This window comes from Idiotropiscis lumnitzeri, chromosome 18 (genome assembly GCF_059441095.1).
Source record: "Idiotropiscis lumnitzeri isolate Australia: NSW breed Sydney's pygmy pipehorse chromosome 18, RoL_Ilum_1.0, whole genome shotgun sequence".
Taxonomy (NCBI): Eukaryota; Metazoa; Chordata; class Actinopteri; order Syngnathiformes; family Syngnathidae; genus Idiotropiscis; species Idiotropiscis lumnitzeri.
This window is the reverse complement of record NC_142408.1, coordinates 11,950,809-11,977,250: the sequence shown is the minus strand read 5'-3', so window position 1 is coordinate 11,977,250 and position 26,442 is coordinate 11,950,809. Positions and strand designations below refer to the sequence as shown.

The window sequence follows — 26,442 nt, the reverse complement described above, 5'->3', positions numbered from 1 at the left end:
ATTCCAACAAGCTTCTCTTCTTCCAACTCTTCAAATACCTGGATCCCCTCAGATATGTTTGAGATTTCGCTTTCTGAGTCAATTTCTGCGTTGACGTCTCGCCATAGTTGCCTTGGTATACAATGGCCTCACATTTCCAGGTTTGTCGCTCGGCAGAATCTCACTTCAGGAAAATTATTTTGTCAAATATACCAAATAAAAAATATTTTTTCATTTTTTTATAATTTCTATTGGGTGTAATTACTTCATTGTGAAAGATTTTATTTGGCATTTTCCGGACACTAGGTCTAGGTAAGTCATTGACATGAAGAAATACGGATGGACTTATTTGGTAAACAAAAAATGTTAATGAAAACAATATATTTAATCGTTTTGATTCTAAGGCACTTTTTGCCAAGAAAAGAACTTTGCACATCTTGGTATTTTCTCGGTCAGCTTTACGATTTGGATTAGGACCTGGAATGACTTTCAGTTCACAGTTGTGCATAATCAAGAGTTAAAGGCTTGACTTTATTTACCTCTTAATGTGTTTGAAATAATTTCAATTTGAATGTGTTTCCACATTTTTGATGGGTATGAGCTCCAGTAGAAGTGCTTTATTGAAACAATCTTGATCGATTTTCTTTCACGCTGTCAAAGATATTTTTATTTAATATCTGTTCATTGGTAGCAGTCCTTTCTGTACTATTGGACTGCTAATATTTATTTATTTTTTTTTTTTGCAAGTCAAAATATTTGAAAACTTTCAGAACCATATGCTACCACAATAATTTGCATATTGTTTAAGGAGAAGTCAAGCCTCAAAAGTTTTTTACAATATGTGCTATGCGCTTTCAGTAGTCTAAACACAATATTTGTATTAATATTGTGTTTGTGGAATACTGAGTTAGTTAGTCTAAGTGTGCCACAAGAACTCAGTGGTTTTACTCCTAAAAGTGTATTTGATACTCAATGTTAAATGAATTGTACTTAAAAGAAAAACGTTTTAAATAATTCTTGAACATTAAATGTATTGTACTCAAAAGTTAAATACAACTGAACTGTGCCTACACATTACTGGTAATAAAACCCCACTTTGAGAATCACAGCTTCTCATTTGATGTGTGCGCTAATGTGAATACCCCGAAACTTTGCATTTGACAAAATGATCTCAAACATATTCGCACACATCATTTACATTTGTTCCAGTTTTATATTTATTTAACGTACATCTGTACAGGTATGACATCACTTTTTTGCTCAAATCATCAATTTTATACAGCAGAGGCAATGCAGAGACTTGCAAGACAAAAGACAGGAAAAGTAAAGTGAGGCCAAAAATGGAGTGTTTTACCATCAACTGCTCATTTTGCAAGGAAGGAGTGGAAAAGCAGGGTAAACATCGCTGGTTTTTGTGGACACTTCACAAGTTGGTTGTTTTGTTTTGTCTTGGTAATCGCCATTTAGAAGTTATTGCTGGTGTTTCAACGCAAGTGTCCAGCTGCTGAGAACATTAGACGGAACAAAGACAAGAGAAACATTCCCGCAAAGAATTCAGTGCGTCTTTGTTGAAAGGCAGAAATGAGCATGGGCTGGTCCACAGGTTATTTTAGGACCTTAAAGGGGAGGTCAACCCCAAAATCTTCTTAGTAATATGTTCGATGCAGCCCCGCTACTCGAAACATGGCATTCTGATTATTATTGCATTTGCGGAATATGAGTTAAGCAGTAAAGTCCACCTGGTTTAGCCATGTCAGGGGCGGCCATTTTGCCACTTTGACTGCAAATGACATCACAGTTGCTCAGTGAATGACCAATCATGGCTCAGCTTCAGAAAACAGGAGAGCCGTGTTTTGGTCCTCCAACTGTGATGTCATTTCAATCAACAGAAGTTTCAAAATGTCCGCCCCCCCTGAGATGGCTAAAATGGGCTAGATTTTGCTGCTTCTCTCATGTTCCACAAATGTGACATTAATCAGAATGCCTTGTTTAGACTTAAAAAGGCACATAGAACATATCATTGCAAATATTTTTGGGGTGGTTGACTTCCCCTTTAACTACGCTGCATGTGTCCTCGCGTTTCGTATGTGTGGATTTACCAAGACATTAAGTTGAGTTTTAAACTATTCCTTGCTTGACCAACTAATAGCACATTTCTTTATTAATGCGTTGCACATTGAGTGCACTGAGAACCATACGAAACACCTTACAGGATTTGACAATTTCATTTTGGCAATGCTTTAAGTGGGCATCTTACATTTGATAGGACTTAAGAGTTTATAGTTGTTTTTTTTTTGTTTTTTTAAGACGATCCTGTTGAATGGCCTACAAGAAAGATTGAAGAAAGCCGTTCACTCAGAATGAAGATGAACATACATTCAGCTATGTGAAAAAAACTGTCATGGTGTGTGAACTGTCACATAAAAGTACAGTAGAACCTCCAAAATCCAATCGCATAAAAATCTACGATTTGGATTCCAACCATAAATTTGAAATCTTGAGTTGGACCTTCACTGCGTACGGGGCGACAGCAATGCATAGGTGAGCAACGCGAGGAGTTTAAGATCGCAAATTTAATAATAATCATAAATAGCATTGCTCACCTTGTTCCCTTTTATATGCGTCATGCATTTTCAAAAGGGTGCTTAGTTTGACTTTATACGGTACAATGATTTTCATTTTTATACTTACATGAATTAGCGATGTAAAACTGGTAATCAAAACATGAACTCACTTCATTTTTTTTTTTGAAGATTTTGATATTAGAAGAACTAGACTTGACTTAAGAGCTTCCACCGTACAGGCCTGGTATTTTATAGACGGACACGCCTGTGGCGTCAGCTACGAGGCCAACAATCTTCAGATCTAAGAGGCTGTAGCAAGCGTACAAAAGTGGACATTGCATCCTTCGGCAGTGCATTTGCCATACACAATTTCATGACACATTTCGACTGGTTTCAGTTTGAAACCCCAAATTGTATGAAAACATGAATTCTGCAAAAAAAAAAAAAAAAAAGTGGGGGAATTCTACCGTATCTGACATACAATCGTCTGTCAAATAAAAACAGCATGAATCGAGAAAAGGAAAGTCCACATTTTAAGTGCAGGTGTTCTGTCGCTGGCTATTCCTTCACATGAGGTGCAAAACAAAGCGAAAAGCATGACAGTGCAAACGCATTCCACATCCAAGACTGTATACCAGCGATTACATGTCATTGGACTACCGCAGACTCTCAACAGCATTATAAAAGGTCATCGGGTGATGACGAGCAGAAAATAAATGTAATTATGATAATCTGCCGTTATAATGAAACTGTACAACAATACTGGCCAGGCTTGAGTGTAAAGAAGGACTGAGGCCATTACAGCAACACTTTAATCACTTGGCATTGAGTAAAAAAAAAAAAAAAAAAATGGAATGGAAAAAAATTGAAACATGGTGCATTCCTGTCAATAAAAAAAACAAACATATGAATTAAAACTTTTCATACATGTGCTCAAAACATTTATTTTTAGTGGACCAGCTTTCTCTCCATGGAATGTGAGAGTAGATGAGGTCTGATGTGGGCTGATCAGTCTGAACTGGCCCACCGGCTTCTTTCTACATTTACACGGACGACGTGATACAAAAATTGTACATAAGCAGGTCTAAGACATGCAAACTTCAACATTGAGAAGCAATAAATACACGAAGCTCAGGAGGAGGATGTCGAGACATTCGGCCGGGTGATATACTGTACGTCACTCACCAGCAATACAGACATTTTTTGGCAAAGGTCACTTTTTCAAGCATTTATCAAAAAATGAGAGTTGCTACAGATTGACAAAAACTTCCTCGGGGATAAATGTGGATTTAGTTTATACTTGGCCTCATCATTTTGAAGAAAGGTGTCAAAGTTTGCCTGCTGTTCTACCAACCGTCCAGCAGCTTCACTACGGTTTGCCATGATATACCCCCCCGCCCCCCCTTTAAAAAAAAAAAAAAAAGGCATTTGGAAGCTTTACAGTAAGAGAAACAATCTAAGCCGTTGGTTCAACTGAAACATATCATGCATGTATAAGAAAAAAAAAAGATGTGGCACCCTTTCAGATTTAGTATTACTGCAAGTGAAGAAACGGAACCGTAAGTTGATGGAGTTGTGTAACACTGTCACTGTGGCGTCACCTCCACATGGGCATTGGCAGCTTTTTGCTCTTATTGGGAGTTTGGACTTTAAGCCCATATTGCCCCGATGCGAGTGTAAACTAGTATGGACAAAAAAAAAAATCACGGGACGGCTTGGAGAAAGGGTCGCCTATCCAGATGCTGACGAGCTATTTAATTGGATTGGATGTTTTGACAGATCAACTGTCCAGGATCTTTTTGGAAAAGACAGTCCAGCTGCTTTTGAGGTTTGTCAACCAAAATGAATACCATCGACGTTCTGACTTGGACCATCCCGTGGCGAGTGGCAAAAATACCGTGGCTTGTTGTACCCTGAAGGCGTCAGGGAACGTGTGCTTGGGCCCGGCAAAGTTAGAGGTGGTTTAGGTCCCGGTCTGGCAGTCCTCGCTGGCCTGTGGTGTCGGTCTCATTGGTCCCGTGGGTGAGGTGCTACTTAAGTGATGATTGGAGCCAGTCAGTGATCAGAAGTAGAGAGCGGGCTCGCTACTATAGTCTGACAGGGACGAACTGTCTGCTGGTGTCAGCTGAGGACCAGAAAAAAAAAAAAAAAAGGAAGAAAAGACAATGATAGGATGCATCTTTTAACTTGTAAGCAAATGATCACGCCCCAAAACAGTCACATTTACTTTTTGTGACAATATAAGACTCATATTACTGAAGTTGGAGCACCGTATGGAGAACTGGTATAAATCATTTGAGGGTGTTCATTTTGATGCTAATGTTCGCCTGACTGGTTTCAACATGGCAGACAAATATTATATTATTCCATGACCAAGTCGGTTGTCTTTCAGAGAACAACATCGAAGGTAACAAAACCAACTCTCAAGCAGGATTTTCTCCAGATTAGGGCTAATTGTAGCGTTTTTTTTCCTTTTCTTTTTTTTTTTTTTTTTTTTTTTAAATATACAATCAACCGGATTAAAAAAAAATAAAGAAAATACAAAAACATTCTTATGATTCAGTTACCGGTTTGGTCCATAACATTTCAAAAATGTTAATTGTTGTTTTCCGAAGTTCAAGAAATTGTTTTTTGTTTTTGTTTTTTCCCCAAAAAGAAGATATCAGTCTACTTTTATGAAGGCCTTTCGATTTCAGAATATTTACAGTTGAGAATGTGAAATTCATAGAATTTTTATGATTATAAATAAAAAAAATGTATTCACATCTTTAAAACTAGTTGGAGATTAATTTGATAGTCGATGAGTTGTTGATTGATCAATTATTCACTGCACCTCTACACCAGGTACATTTTTCAAAAAATTTTTTTTTATATTTGCAATCACAAGCGGGTCCTACAAAGCAGTATGCAATCAACTACTCTGTGCCCCTTCCAGTGTGCAAACTACTTAATTATTCTATATTTTTTTTGCCTAGAAACATGGTTTCATACAACCATCCACTGAAATTATCCCCTAACCACAAAGAAAGCATGGGTTAGTGATAGCAACGTGTGAGCAGACATTATGAAATTCAGTGACTGACGAGAACTAGCTGAGCATGCTTTGGATTTTAGACATGGCCCTTAAATATGAAAACGCACTGACCACGAACAATTCAGAGCCAAGCCTACAAACTCCTCAAACTGGTAGAGCAAAGCTATTTTTGGAGCAATTTCATAGCTTCTCAAAGTTGCCAAATGGGAAATGGTCTTCTATGTCACCTCATTGTTACTTGGGGCTTAAAAAATGAAACTGGAAAACAAGCTGGGGATTGACAAAAAAAAAGGGGGAAAAAAAAGGGGAAAGAAAAGTTGCGATCCCCTCACCATGACCTCCTCTGAAAGCTGTGTCTGCTGGGAAATGGCCTCCTCCTTGTTAACATTGTCCTCTTGTTTGTATTCCTGCCAGGCGCTGAAGTCTATCGAGTGCTTGGGAATGTAGTTGGAAAGGTCTGCGCAGAGGAACACAGACATATAATTAAGGTTAATGATATTAAAGGTCTAACTTTGAAGAAAAAAAAAAATCAGCTTATATTAATTATTTTTCTAAATGTGCTCAAGTGGGTGATCCTCTCCCCCCCCCACCGCATGAAAATACACAAAGGATTTCTGCATTTTTTCAGTGGAAAAAGTACATGGCGGTCATTAGATATTAACAATAAGAATTGTTTGGCTGAGTACTTTTAGGTGAATTAGATAATTCAACTATTTTGCTTACTGACCTTTTCACAAGTGTAGTTCACGATGTGTCCACCAGAGGTCCCTAACGTCCCACTTATAGCTTGCATTCCAAATCTAAAAAATGCCATTTGAATCAAACTGGAAGCGCAAAGTGGTCCATTAAAGGCAATTAAATCTACAATAAGCAAGGATGGGCATTTTGGCCCAAAATTTGCATCTTAAGTTGTGTTTAATTTGAGCAAAGGGATGACACGCATGCATGTGAGAATAAGAATCTGATAACGTTTCCGGTTCTCTCTCTAACTATAGCTGCGTTCGACATTGTTTGGGGAGTAAAAAGCATTTCACAGTGCTCCATTTAATAACATGGAGACTCATGGCTAATTTGTGTACAAATCTGATTTTATGGCTAAATGTAGTTATTGTGGCTTTTAATCAGGTGTTTTGTAGTCCAGAAATTAGGGTAAATGGATGTGAATAGGAAATTAACCACCTTTAAATAATGTTTATGTATTCTAAAACCTCTGCCGTTAGCTTCTTGTCAAGCACGGATGCTTTTTTTGGGGAGGACTCGGGGAACAACGTAGGACAATTATTTTATGAATAAGGACGGAGGGACAATGATGGAAGGGTGCCCAGGTTGTGGCCGGAGGACGGACCGGCAAAATAGGGAAAAGTGCCCATCTCTGACAACAACTATCGTATACAACATATTAAACTAAATGGTTGAAAGTATTATTGGCCATTGATTGCAAGTGAAAAAGGAAGTAAATATAAAGTTGGTCATCCTTCCAAACCTTTTGTAAATTATTCAGATTTTTGTCATAGTGATTGGAGACTAATAGCAAATGTATATGACATTTTAAAATGAATGCCTTTAATTTTAGAAATTAGACCGACGGTGCAGTCGCTCACTCGCACGGTTTCCTTGCAGGCAGTGTTGGTCCCGTTCCCGCTTTGTGACCTTTCACCCCAAGTAAGCTGGTATAGGCTCCAGCTCCCATAAACAGGAGAAGCGGTATCACGAATGGATGGATATTGGACTTTCCATGTTTTTTTATATCGGGAGTAAGGACAAAGTCCACCAAAACAGCACTGTTTTACAATCCTCTAACTTGCCCGTTTCTGCATTTGTCACTCGACAATATCTCACCATTGCTACTGTTGGTGTGCGCCGGCGAGCTTGTGAAACTGGGCCGAGGGATGTGGATACGTCCCACCATGCTGGGCTGTTCTTCGGCAACCTTCCCCTCCCGTTTGTCCTCGTCCGCCTCCTCGCCGGTGTCCCACGCGCTGCTTTCTGACGGATACTCATAAGTGCTGTGGAGACTTGTCTCATTGAAGGATATCTTGAGCTGGAGGAGACACAGTTTAAGAAGAATATTGAATTCAAAGAAGTTCTGGAATGGAATACCAAATGTGACAGGCAGACTTGTTTAGCGCTTGGGCGGGGAGCAAGCTCAAATAAACGGCTCATAAAGGTCAACTACAGCACTGCAAACAATATTCGGACATTCCATGAGTTAAGCTCCACATTCAGGTGCAATTTATGTATTGGGAGTTACAAAGGAAGTACATTTTTAAAGACATTCAGTCGTAGGGCCCGACCAATTCGAGGCTGATTCCGGTATTTATCAAAATAAAAATTAAATAAATATTTCTAATGACTGCAGCCGATTATTTCAGATATACAATGAACAACCTGAATTCTTTTTTTTTTTTTTTTTTCTTCTTCAACGCTTCCAACAGTGATATGGATTACAGGCAAAACAGGTTGTTTTACAAAACTTGGTGCTTTAGTATTTATTTAACTTTACAACAGAGAGGGATTTTAAGTATAGAAACATGCAAAAAAAAGATGAATTTACCTTTTCATTTAACATAATGTGTGGTTACTCCCTTTACACCCGATAACTTAATATAACATTGTGATCGCCTCCATTTTTTTCCTTTGTGATGAAGTGATAAAAAAACAAACAAAAAAACAAAACAAAAAACGGCATCTGCGAGAGCTTTCCATTTTAAATATATGATGTGCAGCGAGAGTTTAACTCAAATGGGACTTTAAACGCTAATAATTCACAAAAATATAAACTTTGTCAACATATAGCGGTACAACTTTACAGACCTTATCTTAATGGGAATATGAGACGGTGAGAAGGATGTCATTCATACAAAATGACGTTCTGCCAGCCATGCATGTTCTTTACTTGCGGCTCATAGCTCCTGTAAAGCAGTACCACTAGAAAGTAAGATTATATTGGTGTTTAATCGGCAAAACTATGGCTAATTACTTTTATTCTCTTGGCCAATATCCACGTCCACGACCATTTTGAAACTGGAATTTTCCTTGAGTCAAATTTGAGCAATAAGATCTGAGTTATTCTGTCAAATTACAATCCTCCATCCTGGCACTCCCTCATCTCCTTTAATCTGAGTTCAATACTCAATATCATGAAAGCAGCATCACTGCGTGTTATGTTGTTGCATAATCTGTCAATCCCTCCCTGTTGTAGAGAGCGTCACTTCTCGTCCTTGTCCTCCGGTAGCCTATGCCAGCTCACGTTGGGCAAGAGACAACCTAGAGTGGTTGTCAGTCAATTGCAGAGCCCAGGCCGTATAACCCAACAACTTTTCATACATGTGAACAATCTCAAGTCTAAACATACATGTTTTTAGAATGTGGGAGTTAAAGAAAAACACCGGGAGGACACGTAAACGTCACACAAGAAGATCTGGTACAAGATTTGAACCCACTGTGCTTCATTCAATTCATAATCCAATCGGTTGAAAATTGACTTGCGTCAGCCTGGCAACCCAAAACGCAGATCTTAGAAGCGGCAAAGGCTGACCTCCTGCAGCTGCTGACTGTTCACTTGCTGGGTGACCAAGCTGGTAAATCAGGACTAAAACGGTTTTAGATGTCTTCTCATGTAAAGAGCATATTTGATTGCAATGCCGACATGCATTTAATCTTTGGCTTTCATTGCACCAAGCAAGAACAACAGTTTATTATTTCCTTACAACGCTGTGATTAGACAGTCTTATCGCAGGCCACAGCCCTTTGCTCACAGCAGGAACATGTCAGGTGTTCTTATTTGACGGCGCTTTTGTGCACTTTGTTCAGACCCCTGTGTGGCTGGCGGCGCTGGAATATATACAGAAGGTGGGACAGGTGATTGTCTAGGAGGGTAGGCCCTGCAATGGGATGGGCTGAATGGGAACATTTAAGTGGTGTGCAATCAAAGCTCTGCAAGGTCAAACTTTTGCACTGGAGTAAGTCAACAAGGATAGTTTCCAGGGTTCAAGCAACCTGAGCACAAAAGATTCAAGGGTATCAATAGAATTGCTCATTAATTTAAGTCTCATATATCAGCAATAAAACAAATTAAAAGGTCGTAGTACATAAAAAAAAACTATTTTAGAACTAAAATTAAAAAAAAATTAAAAGAAAAAAGTATGCACTGCCCTCATATCAAATACAGATATTGACATTTTTCATCACAAAATTATTTGTAATGATAACAGTGAAATCCATTATACATTTATTTATTTTCATGTTTAGTTTAGGTACAACAAAACACTGATAAGACAGAAATATAGTTAAACAGTCAAAATTAGTTTATTTTTTTGGGGGGGGGGGTAAAGTTACTGTTTTGGACCAAGGACAAAATGCAGATAAAATTGCGTCGAAATTGGGCACTGAAAATCGAATCGGGGCTGGAGTGAATAGTTACATCCCTAATCCCCACATCCGATAACTACTCAACTCTTAAATAGTCATTGATAATCTAGTCTAGTGGGGGGGAAGAGGGGGGGGAGAAACCTTGAGAAGGGACCACAGATGGGGGAATCCCCCTTCCTGAAGGATCAGGCCGCAATGGAGGCTGAGTGCAAAACATTTGACAGATATCCACCGAATAATAACATTCTATTATACGCCGACGATAAAAGCAAGAGAGAGAAAGTGGGGACAGTCGCCTTATCACCCTATTTAAGTTAGAACATTTTTGGTACACCACACCAATAAAACACTTTAAGCATTAATATAATCATGTAGTTACAGAAATTGCATCTTTGAACGGCCAGAAGAGGGAGCCGGTGACTGGTATCGGTAGCCTACGAGAAAGCTCGATACCTTGAAATAAGACCGGAATTGTCCCAATGCCGATACGTGGTATCGGTACTGGCAAATCCCTGAGTAAAATAAAATGCCTTTATACACGAATCCTTTGATTTTTGGACGGGGAAGACATCACTTTATGACACTTGGATATTTGCTGCAAAGTGGCCACGGGTGGGCCCGAACAGGTGCCACTGGACTACACGGACGATATGAGGACATTTTACAAAATGCAAAACAACAGACTTAAATATTCTGGATATAGCTGTAAAACATATCCACAAATACACAAAAAACAGTCAAATACATCAAGCAAGTTTGACGTGGTGGTGTGCTCAGAATATGCAAGTGAAAGTGTGCAAGTGAAAAAAACAAAAAAAAAAACGAATGGACTGAGAAAGGAATTGATGGCTACAGACAATGTTTGGCTAAAATGCATGTACTATGACAACAAAGTTGAAACTTATCTAATCTAAATCACTTTGCTCGCGGTGTCATGGAGTTTCATATGAGCTACCGTGATTGTGATCATCGCTCAGCAATCTACACATGTGTAAGGATGTATAATTTAATAAACGTGCGTGCACACACACACACTGCAGTATAATTGTGTGATTATTATTTACTACACCCTTTATCGAAGCTTATATGATAAGATTTTCAATTCACAATTTTCTTTAACTCAAGATTTCATGTACTCATGCCGTTTTCCTCCTGTGGCCATCTATCAAGTTCCTAATCATCAGCTTTTCTCTCAGTTTGTCTGAATCGACAGCCAAGGGAGTCACCTGACTGCTCTTATAGGACCGTATTTCGCTGCGACCCAGACCTAAATCCGCTCTAATCTCCAACACAAGGCTACATGCCAACAACCGCTCCTTCAGATTTGACACCCTTTCCAGTTCAGACTTAAGCTAAAATGTGTAAAAGCACATATGACAAGCATGTTAGAAAGCACCCCCCCCCCCCGAAATTTGGCAAAATGTCAATAACCGTAGGAGGGAGGGACTTCCTTAAGACCATTAACAAATTAAAAAACAAAAATGCTGAAATGCAATAATGTGAACCACAAAACAATTGGTAACATATTAAACTATTATTCAATTACAAAGGCAAAAAAATCTAAGAGCTTCCAGTTCGAGGCACTTCCTTGTTTATTTCACAACGAAATTAGTTTCTTACCGGCGACTTGGTGCCGGGGATGCCTGGCTGTTGCCACTCATGCACGTTCGCGACCACCACAACTTGCAGCCAATTCGTGAAGCTGCCAGCGTCGCGACGCGAGTCGGCGTCGATTTTGGATAAACTCCTCATCAATGAACCGTGGCGGTGGTGGTCTTGAACGGTGTGCATCATTTTAGATCTCTCCCAACTCCAAAAAGACCTGATTCAAACGATCAGCACATCAACAAGCTCTGCAAGAAGCCTGAAACGATCCTGATTATTTCAATCAGATGTGTTTGGAGTGGGGAGAGGTCCCAAACGGGCAGATTATGAATCTCCAGTAACCGGAATTCCCTACCTCTGGTTTACAGTCTGGAATAATTCATTTACAGGACAACATATAAATTCCAATAGTAATATATATATATATATAAAAAATTCTTAGTGATACAAATGTTGCACAAAGGTAGTGAACCATAGTTTAAACATGTAATATTAAAGCCCACATTTTATAGTTGAATATCTCCATTACGAGTTAACTTTACCAACAGTATGGTAGAAAATGTTGCATTTTCCTTTCAAAGTGTCAAAATCAGTATTAAATAAATTAATACTCAATTATAAAAAAAAAAGTAACAAGTAAGAGAATTTCTCTATAAAGGAACTTAATTACACGCAAGTAACTTCCCCAACACTGGGCGCAAGTGAGTGAAATGAGACATCAAAGCTAATCTAAATGCGACATTTTAAAATTTTAAGCATTATTAATACTTAATAATTACATAGTGACCATTTTCCAGTATCATAGACTGACACACTGGCAACCGGTCTTCAAGCAAAAAGTCAGTCTACGAATAAATCAGACTCTCGACTGAGACCACTTCCTCTTTCACGTTTCCTTTTTTTCTAGTTTGCCAGTGCTTGTCTCACAAGACACAGCGTCAATTCTCACTTCGACTTCACCTGCGAGACCACACAGCGGAAGTAAATAATGGTGTAATATTGCTAAGTGTTGTGTGACAAAATCTGCCTTACGGAGGCAGAAGCGAGTGTTTCTGTCCTCAGGCTGTGAAGCACATCAAGGAGGGTTGGGGGAGGTCGGGGGGGCCCCAACTGTGACGGACTCCTCATTCTGCACAGTGTGCTCAGTCAACGATGTGGGACATGGGCGGACTAACAACTCTTTCATTGTGTTGCTTTTGTTTCATATTTATCAAAGACTGGCTGCATCGGAATGAGCATTTTGCCCGAGTTCAAGGACGACACATGCCTCATTCGGCTACAAACATAAAAATGACCTAATACAGAAGGCGTACACAGAGTGTGTACACAGTGTGTAAAATAATAAAAGAAAGAAAAAACCTCTAAAACTGAAATCACCTGAGGCCTTGCAATTTGAATTTCACCAAACCCTTTTGAAACATTTTGCTTATAAAATTGCACAACCGTCACCATGCATGTCACATGAGACGACACCATATCACGCAAGAAACAGTGTTTCATTTCTTTTTTTTTGGGGGGGGGGGGTTGGCTCTGCAATACTTTTTTTCGTAAACAATGGAACAGTCTTGAAGGGGCTTTATCACAAGAATTACAAAAGAGAAAAAGAAGAAAAAAAACAGCCATCTGCAATAATGTGAAGAAAGATTTTTCATTTAGAGCAGAAAGACTCCAACAGTGCTTCAAACTTTCTAAGTTTACCAGGCAATTTTTTAGTAGATTTTTCCATATGCAAAAATAATTAATATTCTGCCTTGTGTGAGGAATATGCAAATTGATTTACAGTTACATAACATGTACAACGTGATTGGGTGTGGCTAATTAAGCATCTTTCAATACTGCGTGTGGAACACACATCACACAAAGCAGCACCAGCACGGCGCTGGCAGAAAGAGAGCTCCACCAACCCTTCCAATTCCATCACTTCACACCTCACTTTGCGCTTGCGCTGCCCTCTCAAAATGTCCATGGTGAGAACCATTAGAGATACCTCAAACCCAAAACCATCTCCACCACTTTTACACGCGTCGTCAACAGCTCACTCACCTGAGAGAGTGAGTGATTGTGCAATTTCGCGGCTGTTATTTTGGATCTTTGTAAAAGATGGACATCTTAGTTTAAAAAAAAAAAAAAAAAACGCAAAACATGCCCACCAAATGACTCGATGAGACTAAACCAGCAGTTTAGGACCCATCGTTTTGGATCTTAGTAAATCACGCTCTAAATGTTTTGTTGATGTTGCAGTCTAGATGTTCAAGAGAGGCACATAATTCAAGAGCACAATTAAAAAGGAGTGTGGGCTTGTTTGGTGCTGTAAAAAATAGGAAAGATTGAACATTGCTTCTCTGCAATGTTCCCTCAAAGCTGCGTACGAGCAACTGCGCATTTCTCTCACCATCTCAGGTACACTTGATAGCGACGGCGCACACACACATTATTTTTCTACAGCCATTCCTTCATTTCCACGCCAGTTTAATCTACAAACAGGACACTAAACCATTCCCACCAAACGTAACTTTACTAAACGTAACAGAGTAGAATGTTGTACATCTGCTTGGAGGAGTTTGTTTGATTTTTGGGTTAATACTCCAAACCATGAGTGTCAAACTCAAGGCCCGGGGGCCAGATCTGGCCCACGACGGGCAAATCATGTGCGTCAACTTGCTGTTTCTAGCACCTTTTCTCCACTTTTAACAACATTGCGATATGAGATATTGCAATTTATTTGTTACCAATACTCCCCTTTTGAAATAAATTGAAGAATTGTTGAACAAACGATTACCTACTGGCTTCTGACGTCAAAACTGACTTAACATCAATTTGTTGTGTGTATGTGATTATGCAAGATGATCATACATTTATATGGCTTCACAGTCTGAGGGAAACCATGACTACAATGTGGCCACAAAAATGAGTTTGACACCCTTGATCTAAACTGTCCAAATGACCGTGGGAGTGAATAGTTGTTTAATTTATGTGCCTTGCGACGGACTGATGACCAGTCTACGTGTATCCTGCCTCTCTCCCAAAGCTCCCGTTTTCCTCCGATGCTAATGAGTACAACAGAAATTAATCTGTGAGTTTCGCCAAACGCTGTGTGCCTTACTTCGCGTGGTGGCTTTGCTTTTATTCAGAGAGATCAAATCAAATGAATGCTTTCATGAGTCTGCCTTATCAATTGGCGAGCAGAAAGCCATGCAGGGAATTTTTTCCAGGCCAACCAGTGTTGCATGACCTAAATTAGCGAAAGGTGGTTCCTAATGAACGTGTGCACGCATTCACACACACAACGACACGCACGCACCCACTGGCTCAGATTCCTTGCTAATCGGGTTGAACTGCAGAGTAACACACAAAAGCAGCTCGAGCTGACAACTGGCTATTGTATTGTATTCATATGATTTTCGTCGGACTAGGTGTGCACCGTTTTCAAAAACATCATTCAAGAATGCGAGAGAGGTGGAATGTGTCTTCATGTGACTACAGGAGGCACACATGGAAAAGTATGGATGTTTAACGAAAAAAAAAAAAAAAAAGAAAGAAAAGTTAGCCGGGGCTTCTGGCATTTGCAGCACATCGAAACTGAAATGTGAAATGCTATTACCGGCACATTAAGGTGTATGGCGGCTTAGAGGAGATGGGCCCATCAATGTGATTAGAGTTAATCTCCTGCCTGCTAGATAATATTAGACCAGTTTAACTGCAGCTGCATAAGTGCCCGAGGTGAACAATAGTAAAGCATGCATGGACTCCTACGAAACATGTGCTGCAATATTGACTGTATGTATAATTTTAACAAGATTATGGCAGCAGAAATATGCCAGCTAATGTGACACCTCAAGTATGACAAGTACAGTATCAGAGCTGGAAAATTATGGGGAAAAAATAAGCATGATTATTTTTGACTGATACTGAAACGTGATCGTGACTGCCGATTAACAGCCCATCATTCAGCCAGAGTGGCCAATTATTCCTAACCGATATATTCTCTAACCATTTACTGTAACAGTAAAGAACAAACAATGGTGTCACATTTTATAACAGAGAAAAAATGTTTAATTTTGTTACCTTTAATTTGCAAAACTTAACAACGCAAGAGGTACTTTCTGTCTAATTTATTTTTCACCTGCAAAGCTCAATATACTGAAGATTAAAACCTCGAATTGACCTGGATGTCACTATTTTACACATAACCTAAAAAAAATTGTAAAATACACAAAAAAGAAAACTGTGACATATGTGAGCTTTAAAAATGACAAATTCTTTTTCTGGGATCTCCCTCTCGATCTCCCCCTCACTCATCCTGCATTACAACACTGATTTTAGCGTGCGGAGGCTCACTCGTGCATGTAGGTGTCTGATGTTTGCAGATCTGACACTCGGCGGAGTCAGTGAGCATCTGTGTTTACACTGTCAAGTCTCGAGACGGTGTGAGTCGACGCTCTCGTAGAATCCTCTGTGGAGATGTGCGCGAGTATGTGCGTGAACGTTTATCTGCATTGGTTTTCTATTTGCATCCTCAAATCAATGTGCATCTGACCGCTCATCTTAGTTTGTCAAAGGAAAGCTACAGAAACAGAAAATATATCTTATATATTTGATTTCCACATTAAAAAAATGACGGCTTCTACTTTTCTTGACAATGCTTTCCACAAGATTTCAGAGAATTTCTTTCCATTCTTCCACAACCTTTGTGCAGAATTTTTCAAGCTCTGTTATAGTTCATCCCCAAATTGTTTGATGTGGTTAAATTGAGATATCAAGTCTTTCCACATTACACATGTCCAAGAATGCATGTTCACAGACACCTAACAATCACACAAAGAACAGGACAGGGTCTGCTGGTTAAAAATCTAAAAGTTGATTGATCATGAATTGTAAAAGTTTGATCCAAGTTATTATAATACATAATGGTCACAAATAGGCCTGTGTGATATATTGTTATGTCAATGTCGAGACATGAACATTCACAATAATCTAAAAAAATAAAGCCTATGTCTGTAATGTGGATTTTCCACGGTCGCTTCCTAACTACATACCTCTGGGCCATTTTGCCAGTGATTGACAGCTAAATGACAATTATGTAATGGAGGGTGGCAGATGGAAAAATGAAAAATGCATGCGCAAATGCATGAGAAAAAAAATAATCATTTGAAACTGTCTTTATTGGTTGCTTGCGCATATAGGTTAACAAGCCGCCTCTTTGAATTTAATGACGAGAGGCAAGCAACTTTCCCCCGCTCCTTCATGCTAAGTAGAGAGGGGAAGGTTGAGCAGTTACAGGGAGAGGGAGGGAGAATAAGGACTGAGGGTGGTGACAACTACGCAAACCCAAACATACTTACTGACACCTTTTTGCTATTTCTATGTTTATTAATGCACATTGTCTTAAAAAATAAAAAACAAAATAAAAACTGAAGGGAGAACATAAGGAGTTGCGCCATAACAGTGGCTCTTGCATGAATGAAGCTTTAAATTCCTGTAGTGGACATTATGTTATTCTTCCATGTACAGCAAATATAATATTAATCAAAGCTGAACATCCACAATTTATAGTCAGTGTTGCAAGGCCAGATTGTGCAACGTGTAGACAGTTTATACTAGTTGCGAGAGAAAACAACTGATAAATATTATATGCATCATAAAAATTTAAGCAATCTGAATTCTGTTATACATTACAATGACAAATTATTAATAATAGCTAATAATCTAACTTAAATAGCTATTAATCTATCTCTCTCTCTTATGACAAAAGAAAGGCATCCCTTCCAGATTCATTGATAGGCATGCAAGCAATAATCAGAAAATGATGCATGTTAATGAACGTAATCCCTTCAAGCATCTTCTTGAGATGACGGTTTTCAATCTTCATCACGTCAAATTGCAACTCATGCCAGCTTATTCTTTCATTGCGACGTCAACAGTGACGTAACGGCGGGTGTGAGTCAGACAGGGAGAGTGTGTTGCGCTTTTACCCAGGAAAGCTAATGACAGGATAGAATGGCCGCAGCCTGCGTTGTCATGGCGACAGGCGCCATGGTTATATGACAAGGGGGAAATGGGAGAGTGGAGGAGGCGGCGGACCCTCAGGAGGAAGACAAACAGCAGAATAGGGTCAATCATCACGAAAACAATGTTTAAGAACATGAACGCTTCACCAGAAACTAAAGAAAGACAAAATCTGCATTTACATTATGACAGAAGCACAACGACATTCAGGCTTAAGCAACTGCAAGGTTGTGCATGTGCCTGAGGACTGTGTAAGGAAACAAACCTGAGTGTGCCGTCGTGTGAATATTGCTGTGTGTGTGTGCAGCAAAGAAGGAACAAGAGAATTGACCATGTAAACTGTTTGCACTGACTACGAGAAGCACTTCGTATGGAGCTCCTACGAGCCTGCAGGTATTGTCATTCAAATGAATTCTAGTCAAGTCAACAACAACCCCATGCGACTGCATTTTCCTGAAACTCTTTGTGGTTACACACAAATGCTGCAAAGGCTAATGGAGCTCAGTCCAGAGTGATGGGAAGCGAGATTTGAGGGGCTTTTAAAAATCATCTTGTGTATTCAATTTATGTTCCTGCCACAACTGTAGACATAATTTATATCACTTAAGATGTGCAGCGTCTTGTCAGGCTGGAGGCTTGAGCTTATCCCAGCAAACTTTGCAGAGCAAGACACAGGGTAAACTAATGTACGTGAAATTATAATATTTACATGCATTGTTAAATTCATACCCTCAAAGGAAATATGAGCAATTAAGTTACTTGTGGACTGAGGAAAATGACATTCCTATTAGAACTGAGCCGACTGATCAAAATCTTTCCCATTTCGTCAGCATTATGACGGCTTGGGTCAGAAAGAAGAATCGACACAACAAAAGTTGGTATAAAGGACATCGACACATTAGTCTGGAGGCAAACGAGCACGTTTCCCACAACTCGTGGCAGTATAATTTTGTCTGTAGCAGCTATATCACTGCCGCTCCCAATATTATATGAGAAAGTTGTCAAATTAAACAGTGTGACAGTAAATTGTGTCCGTTTATAAACAATTGCAGATGTGGCTGCTGAAATGATTCTGCACCACTGATGGAAATGCGCAAGATATGAGAACCATAGTAAACGGAACGGCTAGGAATCACTCCGGTTTGGCAACACTGTATAAATGATAACGCTGCGGCGCCATCGTGCAAGTGTTGACAAATCCTGTCAATACTTCATAGCAGCAAAATGGTGGAGATACTTTCCAACAGCCTCAGTCGGGTTAGAGAGACTCCACTATGATGCAGAATAAATGCTGATGTCATGCCGTGAATGGTGCTTATGTAATTAAGATGTGAAAGTCTTAATATATTGTAAAATAAAAAAAATAAAAAAATGACATTAAGGTCTAACTTCTATTTTTCGTTTGCTCACACATCCATACAAGAAAATTGTAGTCAAAACATCTTTTCAGTTTTTTTCAAACTCTATTAAGAGCATTTTATTAAAATAGAAGTGTGGGGTGCAATGTTGCAGGAAACGTATGGGAGGAGAGATGGGGAATGTCTGCTGAGTGGTAAATAATTAAACACAATGGACTTTCACACCTGTAGCCCTGGCGCACAACATAAGTGCATGAGCGTGCCCTTTTGTTGGCCTTCCTGCATTACATAGGTGTTTAAACAATTAAGCTTGTATCTATTTTTAACCTAGTGTAGACATGGCATTTAAGTCCAACTAAAATAACGCATACTCACTGACACCAACAATGGATTCTGAAAGCACAGGCTAAGGCCAGAGATACCGAGACAACAACAATGTAAGTCAATGTGAGGACTGAGTCACCAGGACATTAGTCCTTCAGTAGTTGGTGAACAACGCCCATCTTTGAACTGGCTTCTTTTTTAATGTGCACTACACACCTGTACAAATTTGTTACTCTAGCACAAATTTATTTTGGTATTTCCCCTTTTAATGTATCATTATCATCATCATCAGCGCTGTTGCTGAGGTGGATCAGTGGTGGTACATGGGACGGTGACCAAGATTTTATTTTTATTTTTTTTTTGCGTGTGTTTTGTGGAGGCTTTAAATTAGGTGTGACCATAGTTAAAGTTATGGCTACTTGTTAATTAGCCATGCTTACAGCAGGCGAGACAGTTGTTTTATGTCACATGTTCCGGGGTTACAATGCACACCTGAGATCAATGACAGTAAATTAATCGAGCCGTGGGGGTCTTTTAGCAGTCAAAACGCCTCAAATTGTGCGTTTCCTCACCATAACCTAAAAATACTGCTTGGTGGGTGAAAATACTCATTCACCTCCTAGCCAGGGCGCTTTGCATGTCGTTCACATTGCAAGGACAGCAGCTGCACTTGGCCAAACAACAAAATAGCGCAAAACGCAATCTTGAAGCGAGCACCTTCTATTTAGGATTCTGACATTCAGGGTAATTTTAGTTCTCCCTGTAAACTTGCCTGCAAACTGTCCACACACAAGATAATGTGGTCTCTGGTCGAGGATATATGCAAGGACCTTTGACCATAGTCAATGCGCAAATAAGTTACTATTAAGATTTTTTTGTTTGTTTGTTTTTTTAAATCATGATCAAAGCGGAAATAAATACTTTAAGTATACATGCGCTTTACTTTTGCATCACAGTCCCTACGCATAAATATTTATTATTTTAATTTCGATTTGTATTGCAAAAAAAGCGACATGACATACCACATATGTTTACAAGGGCAGCAAATATTTCAAAACTGTCAAAATTTTCTCGGGCGTGTTTGTGTGCGTTTACTTCTTACTGGATCAATATTGGTGCATTTAAATCAACATCGGATTAAACTCAATCACAACATAAAGAATCGCAAACTGAATCCAATGATGAGGTTCTAAACCAGGTGTGGGCAAACGGCGGCCCGGGGGCCACATGCGGCCCATTAAACGTTTTAATCCGGCCCGCCGAACTTGAAAATAATTAAATGAATAAACCTTGTTGATATTTTATTTCCTAAATACCGTGGAGTGCTGAAGACAGATATTTTGTTGTAATGCTTTTGTTTAATTTCATTTAAAATTAAATTTATTTTTTTTCCTCAGATGAGGTAAGGTTACCAAAACACTCCATCCATCTGCTCCTGGTCTGGCCCATCTGTCAAATTTTAGAACCCATTGTGGCCCACCAATCAAAAAGTTTGCCCGCCCCTATTCTAAACAGTACTCAGCCCTCGTGGAAATACAAATTGAGCTTTTCAGCTTCAAGTATTATATTCAGTGTGTAGCTGACCAAATTGCAGAGGAATCAAATGATCACTTTGTGTGATCCTCTTTATCCATCATGACTGAAATATTAAATCATAATTTCACTGTGAAATCGGATTCGCAATATGAATAATCCACAACAACAACAACAACAACAACAACAACAACAACAACAACAGAAAGCAAGCTTGTGCAACATTATCACATTCTGGACTCTTTATTTCCACAATGACCAGTCTAAAAAAGCAAAATATTAAAACCAAACCACAGCACTCTGCCTATCGTTTAAGATGCATCTTGCCATCATTTAACCACAAGGGGCGAAAAACTGTGGTTTGAAAAAAAAAATGCCCCAAGCCCCATCCAATCAATAATACGCAGATGGAAAGTGACTCAATCCAGGCGTATAAATTTCACTAGAAAGCCCAAGATGATTTTATGCAAATGCAAGCATGTTGTTGTTCAAGAAGCTGCACTTGACCTACATAGCTTCGCGTTCCAATAAAAAGAAGATCACAGGAAGCTTGAAGCCAGGGGACAGGTCTTATTAACTACTAGTCCAAAGAGAACAACCAAAGCAGGGTGGTGGAGCTATGTGGAAAAGAAAAAGTAAATAAAAAGCTGTGAGCTGGGCCAGCATTCCAGCTCTATTTGGTTAAGATGAGAGCGTACAGCACGACTGAATACAATATGTGGACGAAGATCATTTTTGGAAAATGTACAGGAAGCGCTTTATGTTCAACTTTAGTAAAGCCATAAATGTGTGGAACATTCTTGTTAGGCCTCATAAAAAAAACAAAAGTTGGTTTGGCTGGAAAAACCCAACCCAACCCAACCCAGAGCCCTCAGCTGAGGCAATGGTCGGTGGCTGCTTCAAAGCATAGACGAAAATTCCTCACAAATTATCCTGGTCAAAGGGAGCCTTGATGCTTTTGTAATTGCTTGTACGGTCCAGCCCACAAAAGAAAATGTTGGGGAAAAAAGATTACCAAGCGGACAAGAGAGCCAACAGGAAGAGAAAGTGACAATGAGACAACTCAGTATGTTTTCATATAACACTGCTATTAAAACATGATATTGTTTTGCAACCTTGCACCAATATCTTCCATCGTAAAGATTTGCAGCCAAGAATTGTTCAAACTCAGAGTACTATAGTCATCCTCATAATCATTTACAAAAGTATGAAAAGTGACTTTAAGAAACCACAATGCCATGATTAAGAGTAGAGCACACAACTTTTCAAAGACTCAACAGTGAAGGTCCAGCCGTCTTCCGTGGATCAAAGTTGTTGAAATGATAAAAGGAGAAAAAAATAAAAAACTGTCTCTGCAATGTAGACCTAAAGGGGATTTTTATGGCCTGTGTCTAACTGTTCAAAAAGTTATGCTAGCATGATACAAGCTTACGCAGCTAAATCGAGTTGGTGGAGGGCAAATCATGAATCCATGCCTTAAATGAATTAGGTGCACCTCAGCCTCTCGTCACTACAAGGATGTGTGAAAATCTATTATTTACATTTGGCCTAATCCCACAGGATTAAAGTGATGAGGAAGCATATTGTGAGGAGCTAGTGCTCATCAGAAACGTTGCCTGGATAATATCATTCAGCCAGGCTCAAGCGGACCATGTGTTGGGAGAAAAGATGATCATATTGGATTGAAGCGCATGCTTTCCATTTGATACAATTAAAAATATATATATACAGAAACGAGCGGGGTGGCTATGTTTACAGTCTTTTTCCCTGCTTGTAAAAAGATGGCATTAGAAAGCAGAGGATTACAGTCGGCCAGGTCAAGGAAATGCTAAAGCAGGTCAGCGTCTGAGAGGTTGCGACACCGTTTTGATATATTTGCATACAAATTGATTTTAAAAAAGTGACATAACTTTAGTATATAAAAAAAATTATATTGCTTGTATTGGCATGGTGACATCTTCCTTCCTCGCCATAAAAGAAGCAGCGCAACTACTGATGAGTGCCAGAGAACGAAAAAAAAAAAAAAATCCTTGACATGCAGGTTTAATCGAGCGATGCACCTGTCTGATAATCATTAATTCCTGTAGCAACTCATCAATGTCACTTCAATGTCTGCTAGACACATGTAAACACTTGCTTGCAATCTTCTCACCAGACAAGATGCCGACTTTGTTATCATTTAATTATGCGACATGAATTTCTCAGCTTCAACTCTACAACACAGGCGCACAGCGTCTTGATCTGTCTTTCGGCCAGAATGCTCGACACTAGCTGAAAGAAGAACCGTGCTTTAATGAGATTGTGCTGCCAGCTTTTGTCAGGCCCTGAGCCAAAAAAGTGTTGCATGTGGCTGGTGAGGACACACCTTTCTACACTCTGCGGCAAAGGGCAGGTCAAGTCTGGGAAGGGAAGATTTGAAATTGTTGGCACAACCCTGAGCAACCAGATGACGTGTTGCACAGGGATGAAAGAATGCAACAAGCGATTTTTCAGTGTTGCAGCCTTCTTTAAACTCAGACAAAACTTTAATGGCTACCTATAAAAATAGTAGATTGAATATTATTCTATAGCTGACCTAGCCACGTATAAATACTGTTTATATTATGGATGAACAATTACTTGAATAAAAAAACAACAACAATGCAATGTAGTTGAATACAATTTTCAAATCCCAGCTATCTTCGGGCAGTAGGCGGGGTACACCTTGAACTGGTTGCCAGGCAATCGCAGGGCACATTTAGACGAACAACCATCCGCGCTCACACTCATACCTAGGGGTAATTTAGAGTGTCCAATCAACCTGCCATGTATGTTTTTTGGAATGTGGGAGGAAACCGGAGTACCCGGAGGAAACCCACGCAGGCACGGGGAGAACATGCAAACTCCACACAGGAAGACCGGAGCCAGAACCGATCCCATAACTTCAGATAGTACTCTTCAGATAAAATAATTATAGGAATGATTTCTTACTTGTTCCGCTTATGCAATGTTTACATTTATGTGCTCATACCTTCTTGCCCAGGGTGCCCGTCTTGGTGAGGCAGGACTTTCCGAGAGAAAGGTACCCACCGATGACCTCAATCTCCTCCACAGCAGGGTAGCGTTTCTTGAGCAGGGTTCCCAGCTGAGTGTACGGGGCCTGAGGGGGCGTAGACACTGGTGACGCTTCACTCGAGGGATCCTGCTGGGGTTCGGGTGAACTGGGCTTGCCTTCAGCCTCCGCCCGACGTTTAGGCACCACAGTAAAAGTGTTGCCCTTCCTCCTCGGCACGCTGGGGCTGTGTGCAGCGGCGCGATGCGGGGCTCCCACATCGATGTCATCGATGTTGGTGACAGGGAGATGTTCAACAGGAGGAACGACTAAAGTCGGGGATGGGGATGAAGGGTCCGGAGAGAGGGCCCGTGGAGAGAAAGTGGGTGATGGCGGGCCAGCTGGAGAAGAGGGAGGAGATGTCAAGGCAGGTGGAGAAAGGCTGGTAGGAGATGGAGACAGATTCTGTGAGGTGGTAGGAGATTGGGCAACAGAAGGAAATGGGTGAGGCTTGTTGGGCTGGACCACTTCTTTTCCCTTTTTTGCATCCTTCAGTTTTTGGAGCATTATAACAGGTGTGGACATGTGAAGTGATGGCACTCCTGACACAGGTTGCTCTGCCACTCGGTGAGAAGGGGACGTTTTACTTGGACTGGGTGGCGCCGTGTGGCAACTTTCAAGTGAGGCTGCAAGATGGCGTTTGGGAATCACCATGAAGGAGTTTTTGGACTGTATGCGCAGATTTGCCAAGGCCCGCGCTTGAGTGTCTCGGTCAGGTATTTGGGAGAGGTCTGGCTTTGGGGACGGACGGATCTCAAAGTCAGGTGATGTGCGCAACACTTTAGAGGAGTGGGAGTAATGGCTTTGCATTGATGATGGCACCTTGGAGTTGAGGGTCACCTCTGGGGTCACTGTGTGCGCCCTGTCTGGTTCATCTCTCGGCATGATAGCTGTTTCACGGTCGCAAATCTCTTCAAGCCGCTGGCGGGTGGATTCAACGTCGTGCTGTGGGCTGCCCGTCTCAAGTACGGGAGAAGGCGGTTTTGCTTTGGGAGAACTATGGAGGACAGGCGATGATCCCTGCCTGCTGCCCAGGGTTTTGACCGTGTCTGTTCTGGGCTTTGGCGTCAAATCCAGCTGTGGCTTGGACCAGGTTCTCTGCCTTCTGCTGACACTTCCATCTAGGTCCAACAAGTTCTCTGTGCTGTGAGACTTTTTCTGCAGCTTGCCATAGTTGGAGTCAAATTTCTGCAGGATTCGGCTCACCATCCCTTGACCCTCACCAGCCTCATGCGATGGGTCTCTGGGGTTCGGGCGGCCGAGGGTGCTCAGGTTCTCCTCACTCTTGCTCAACGTGGTGTCATAAATGACCACTTCCTTGGCTCTTATCTCAGTCACAGCATTCCCTCTCCTCTCCAAGAGATCATTCACTGAACTATAACCATTTTGTTGCCAAATAGGACTTTTGACTTCTTCGCCGTCATGAGCGTAATCGGGATCCGACTCGATGATGAGAATATTCTCAGCTCTGATGGTCCGTATACCGGGAACGTTACCGTAAAGCTCCAAAATGTGTTGGATAGGGCGAGTGGCGTTTTCCCGGTCCTGACGCCTTCGTCGCTCCTTCTCCAGCTTGATGAACGGGTTCTCCTCCAGCGGGCCCAGACTCTCCTGGAGCACAAAGCTCTCATGTCTGTCAACTTGACTTCTTCCCGTCCCCTCCGCGGCCACCGGTCTCGCTTCTTTGTTGTTGGCTAAGTGCTGACTGGCTGCCGTGATAGAATAGTTCCGCCCGGTGTGTACGTCGTCTCGGTTGAGTACGCCGCTGTTGCCGCCGTTAATCGTTTGCTCCCCGTTACTGCGTTTTGGACTCCCACCTGCGCCATTCTCCGTGGTAGCAGCACCCCCGGACGCCCCGCTTTTCGCCTTCCTCCTCTCCAAGATCTCTCGCTTCCAGGCCGGGATCCTCGGGTTCTCTTGCGCGGACTCCTTGCGGGCGTACCTTACCTCTCCGCCGCCAGACATTGCGGAGGTTACGCGGGGAAGGGGGTGCAGAGGAGAGAGGCAGGCTTTAATGCGGTCTTGCCGCGGCCCGGTAACCTGCGTCTGACTGTACCTGCAGTATCGCTCACAGTGCTATCCCACGCATCTCTCCACCCTCTTTTTCTTGTCTCTAATCTCACCGCTTCCGTAGCTCCGCTGGGTTTCCACAAACCCTGAACGCCGCCCCGCCTCTCCGCAGCAGCTAAAGCGACTTCCAGGTTCTTATTCTCATCCCGATTGGCTGCTCGGTCCTGCAGACACACCCATTTCGTCACTGGGGCGCAAACCACTCCCGTTTCTATTGTTGAGTGGGCCAACATGACCTGTCAATCAAACGATGTGGCGTTCAAATTCACCTGACCTCTCCCGGTGAAAAACATTAAACGCGTTTTGTACGGCATATTTTGGATCATGCTTAATATGCCTAGCGTGTGCGGTGTTTTGTTTTCATCCAAATGTTCCTTTCTAAAGTAAATGTAAACAGTGAAGTCGTGTGATAGAAATGAAAATGTTCGCGAATTAATTGAGAACCCAGAGCTGGGTGGAGGTACGCCTTTATTAGGCATTTGTCACTGATGCCACCTATCGATAATC

General features: G+C 40.9%; 1 protein-coding gene across 1 annotated transcript; it reads right to left on the bottom strand.

Moving 5' to 3' along the window:
* Positions 1-1,172: 1,172 nt before the first annotated feature.
* On the bottom strand, positions 1,173-26,032 carry tprn (taperin). Its single transcript, XM_088281991.1, has 4 exons — positions 23,785-26,032; positions 7,417-7,618; positions 5,910-6,034; positions 1,173-4,668 (listed from the first exon to the last, which is right to left on the bottom strand). The coding sequence occupies exons 1-4, from the start codon at positions 25,828-25,830 to the stop codon at positions 4,606-4,608; spliced, it is 2,436 nt and encodes an 811-aa protein (XP_088138117.1). The 5' UTR covers positions 25,831-26,032; the 3' UTR covers positions 1,173-4,605.
* Positions 26,033-26,442: the final 410 nt, after the last annotated feature.

Coding starts and splice junctions, on each gene's coding strand:
- tprn (XM_088281991.1), bottom strand. CDS start 25,830: ATGTCTGGCGGCGGAGAGGTAAGGTACGCCCGCAAGGAGTCCGCGCAA. Junction 6,035..7,416: donor GCACACCAACAGTAGCAATG/GTGAGATATTGT, acceptor TCCTCTGCGCAG/ACCTTTCCAACTACATTCCC. Junction 4,669..5,909: donor AGCTTTCAGAGGAGGTCATG/GTGAGGGGATCG, acceptor TCTGGTCCTCAG/CTGACACCAGCAGACAGTTC.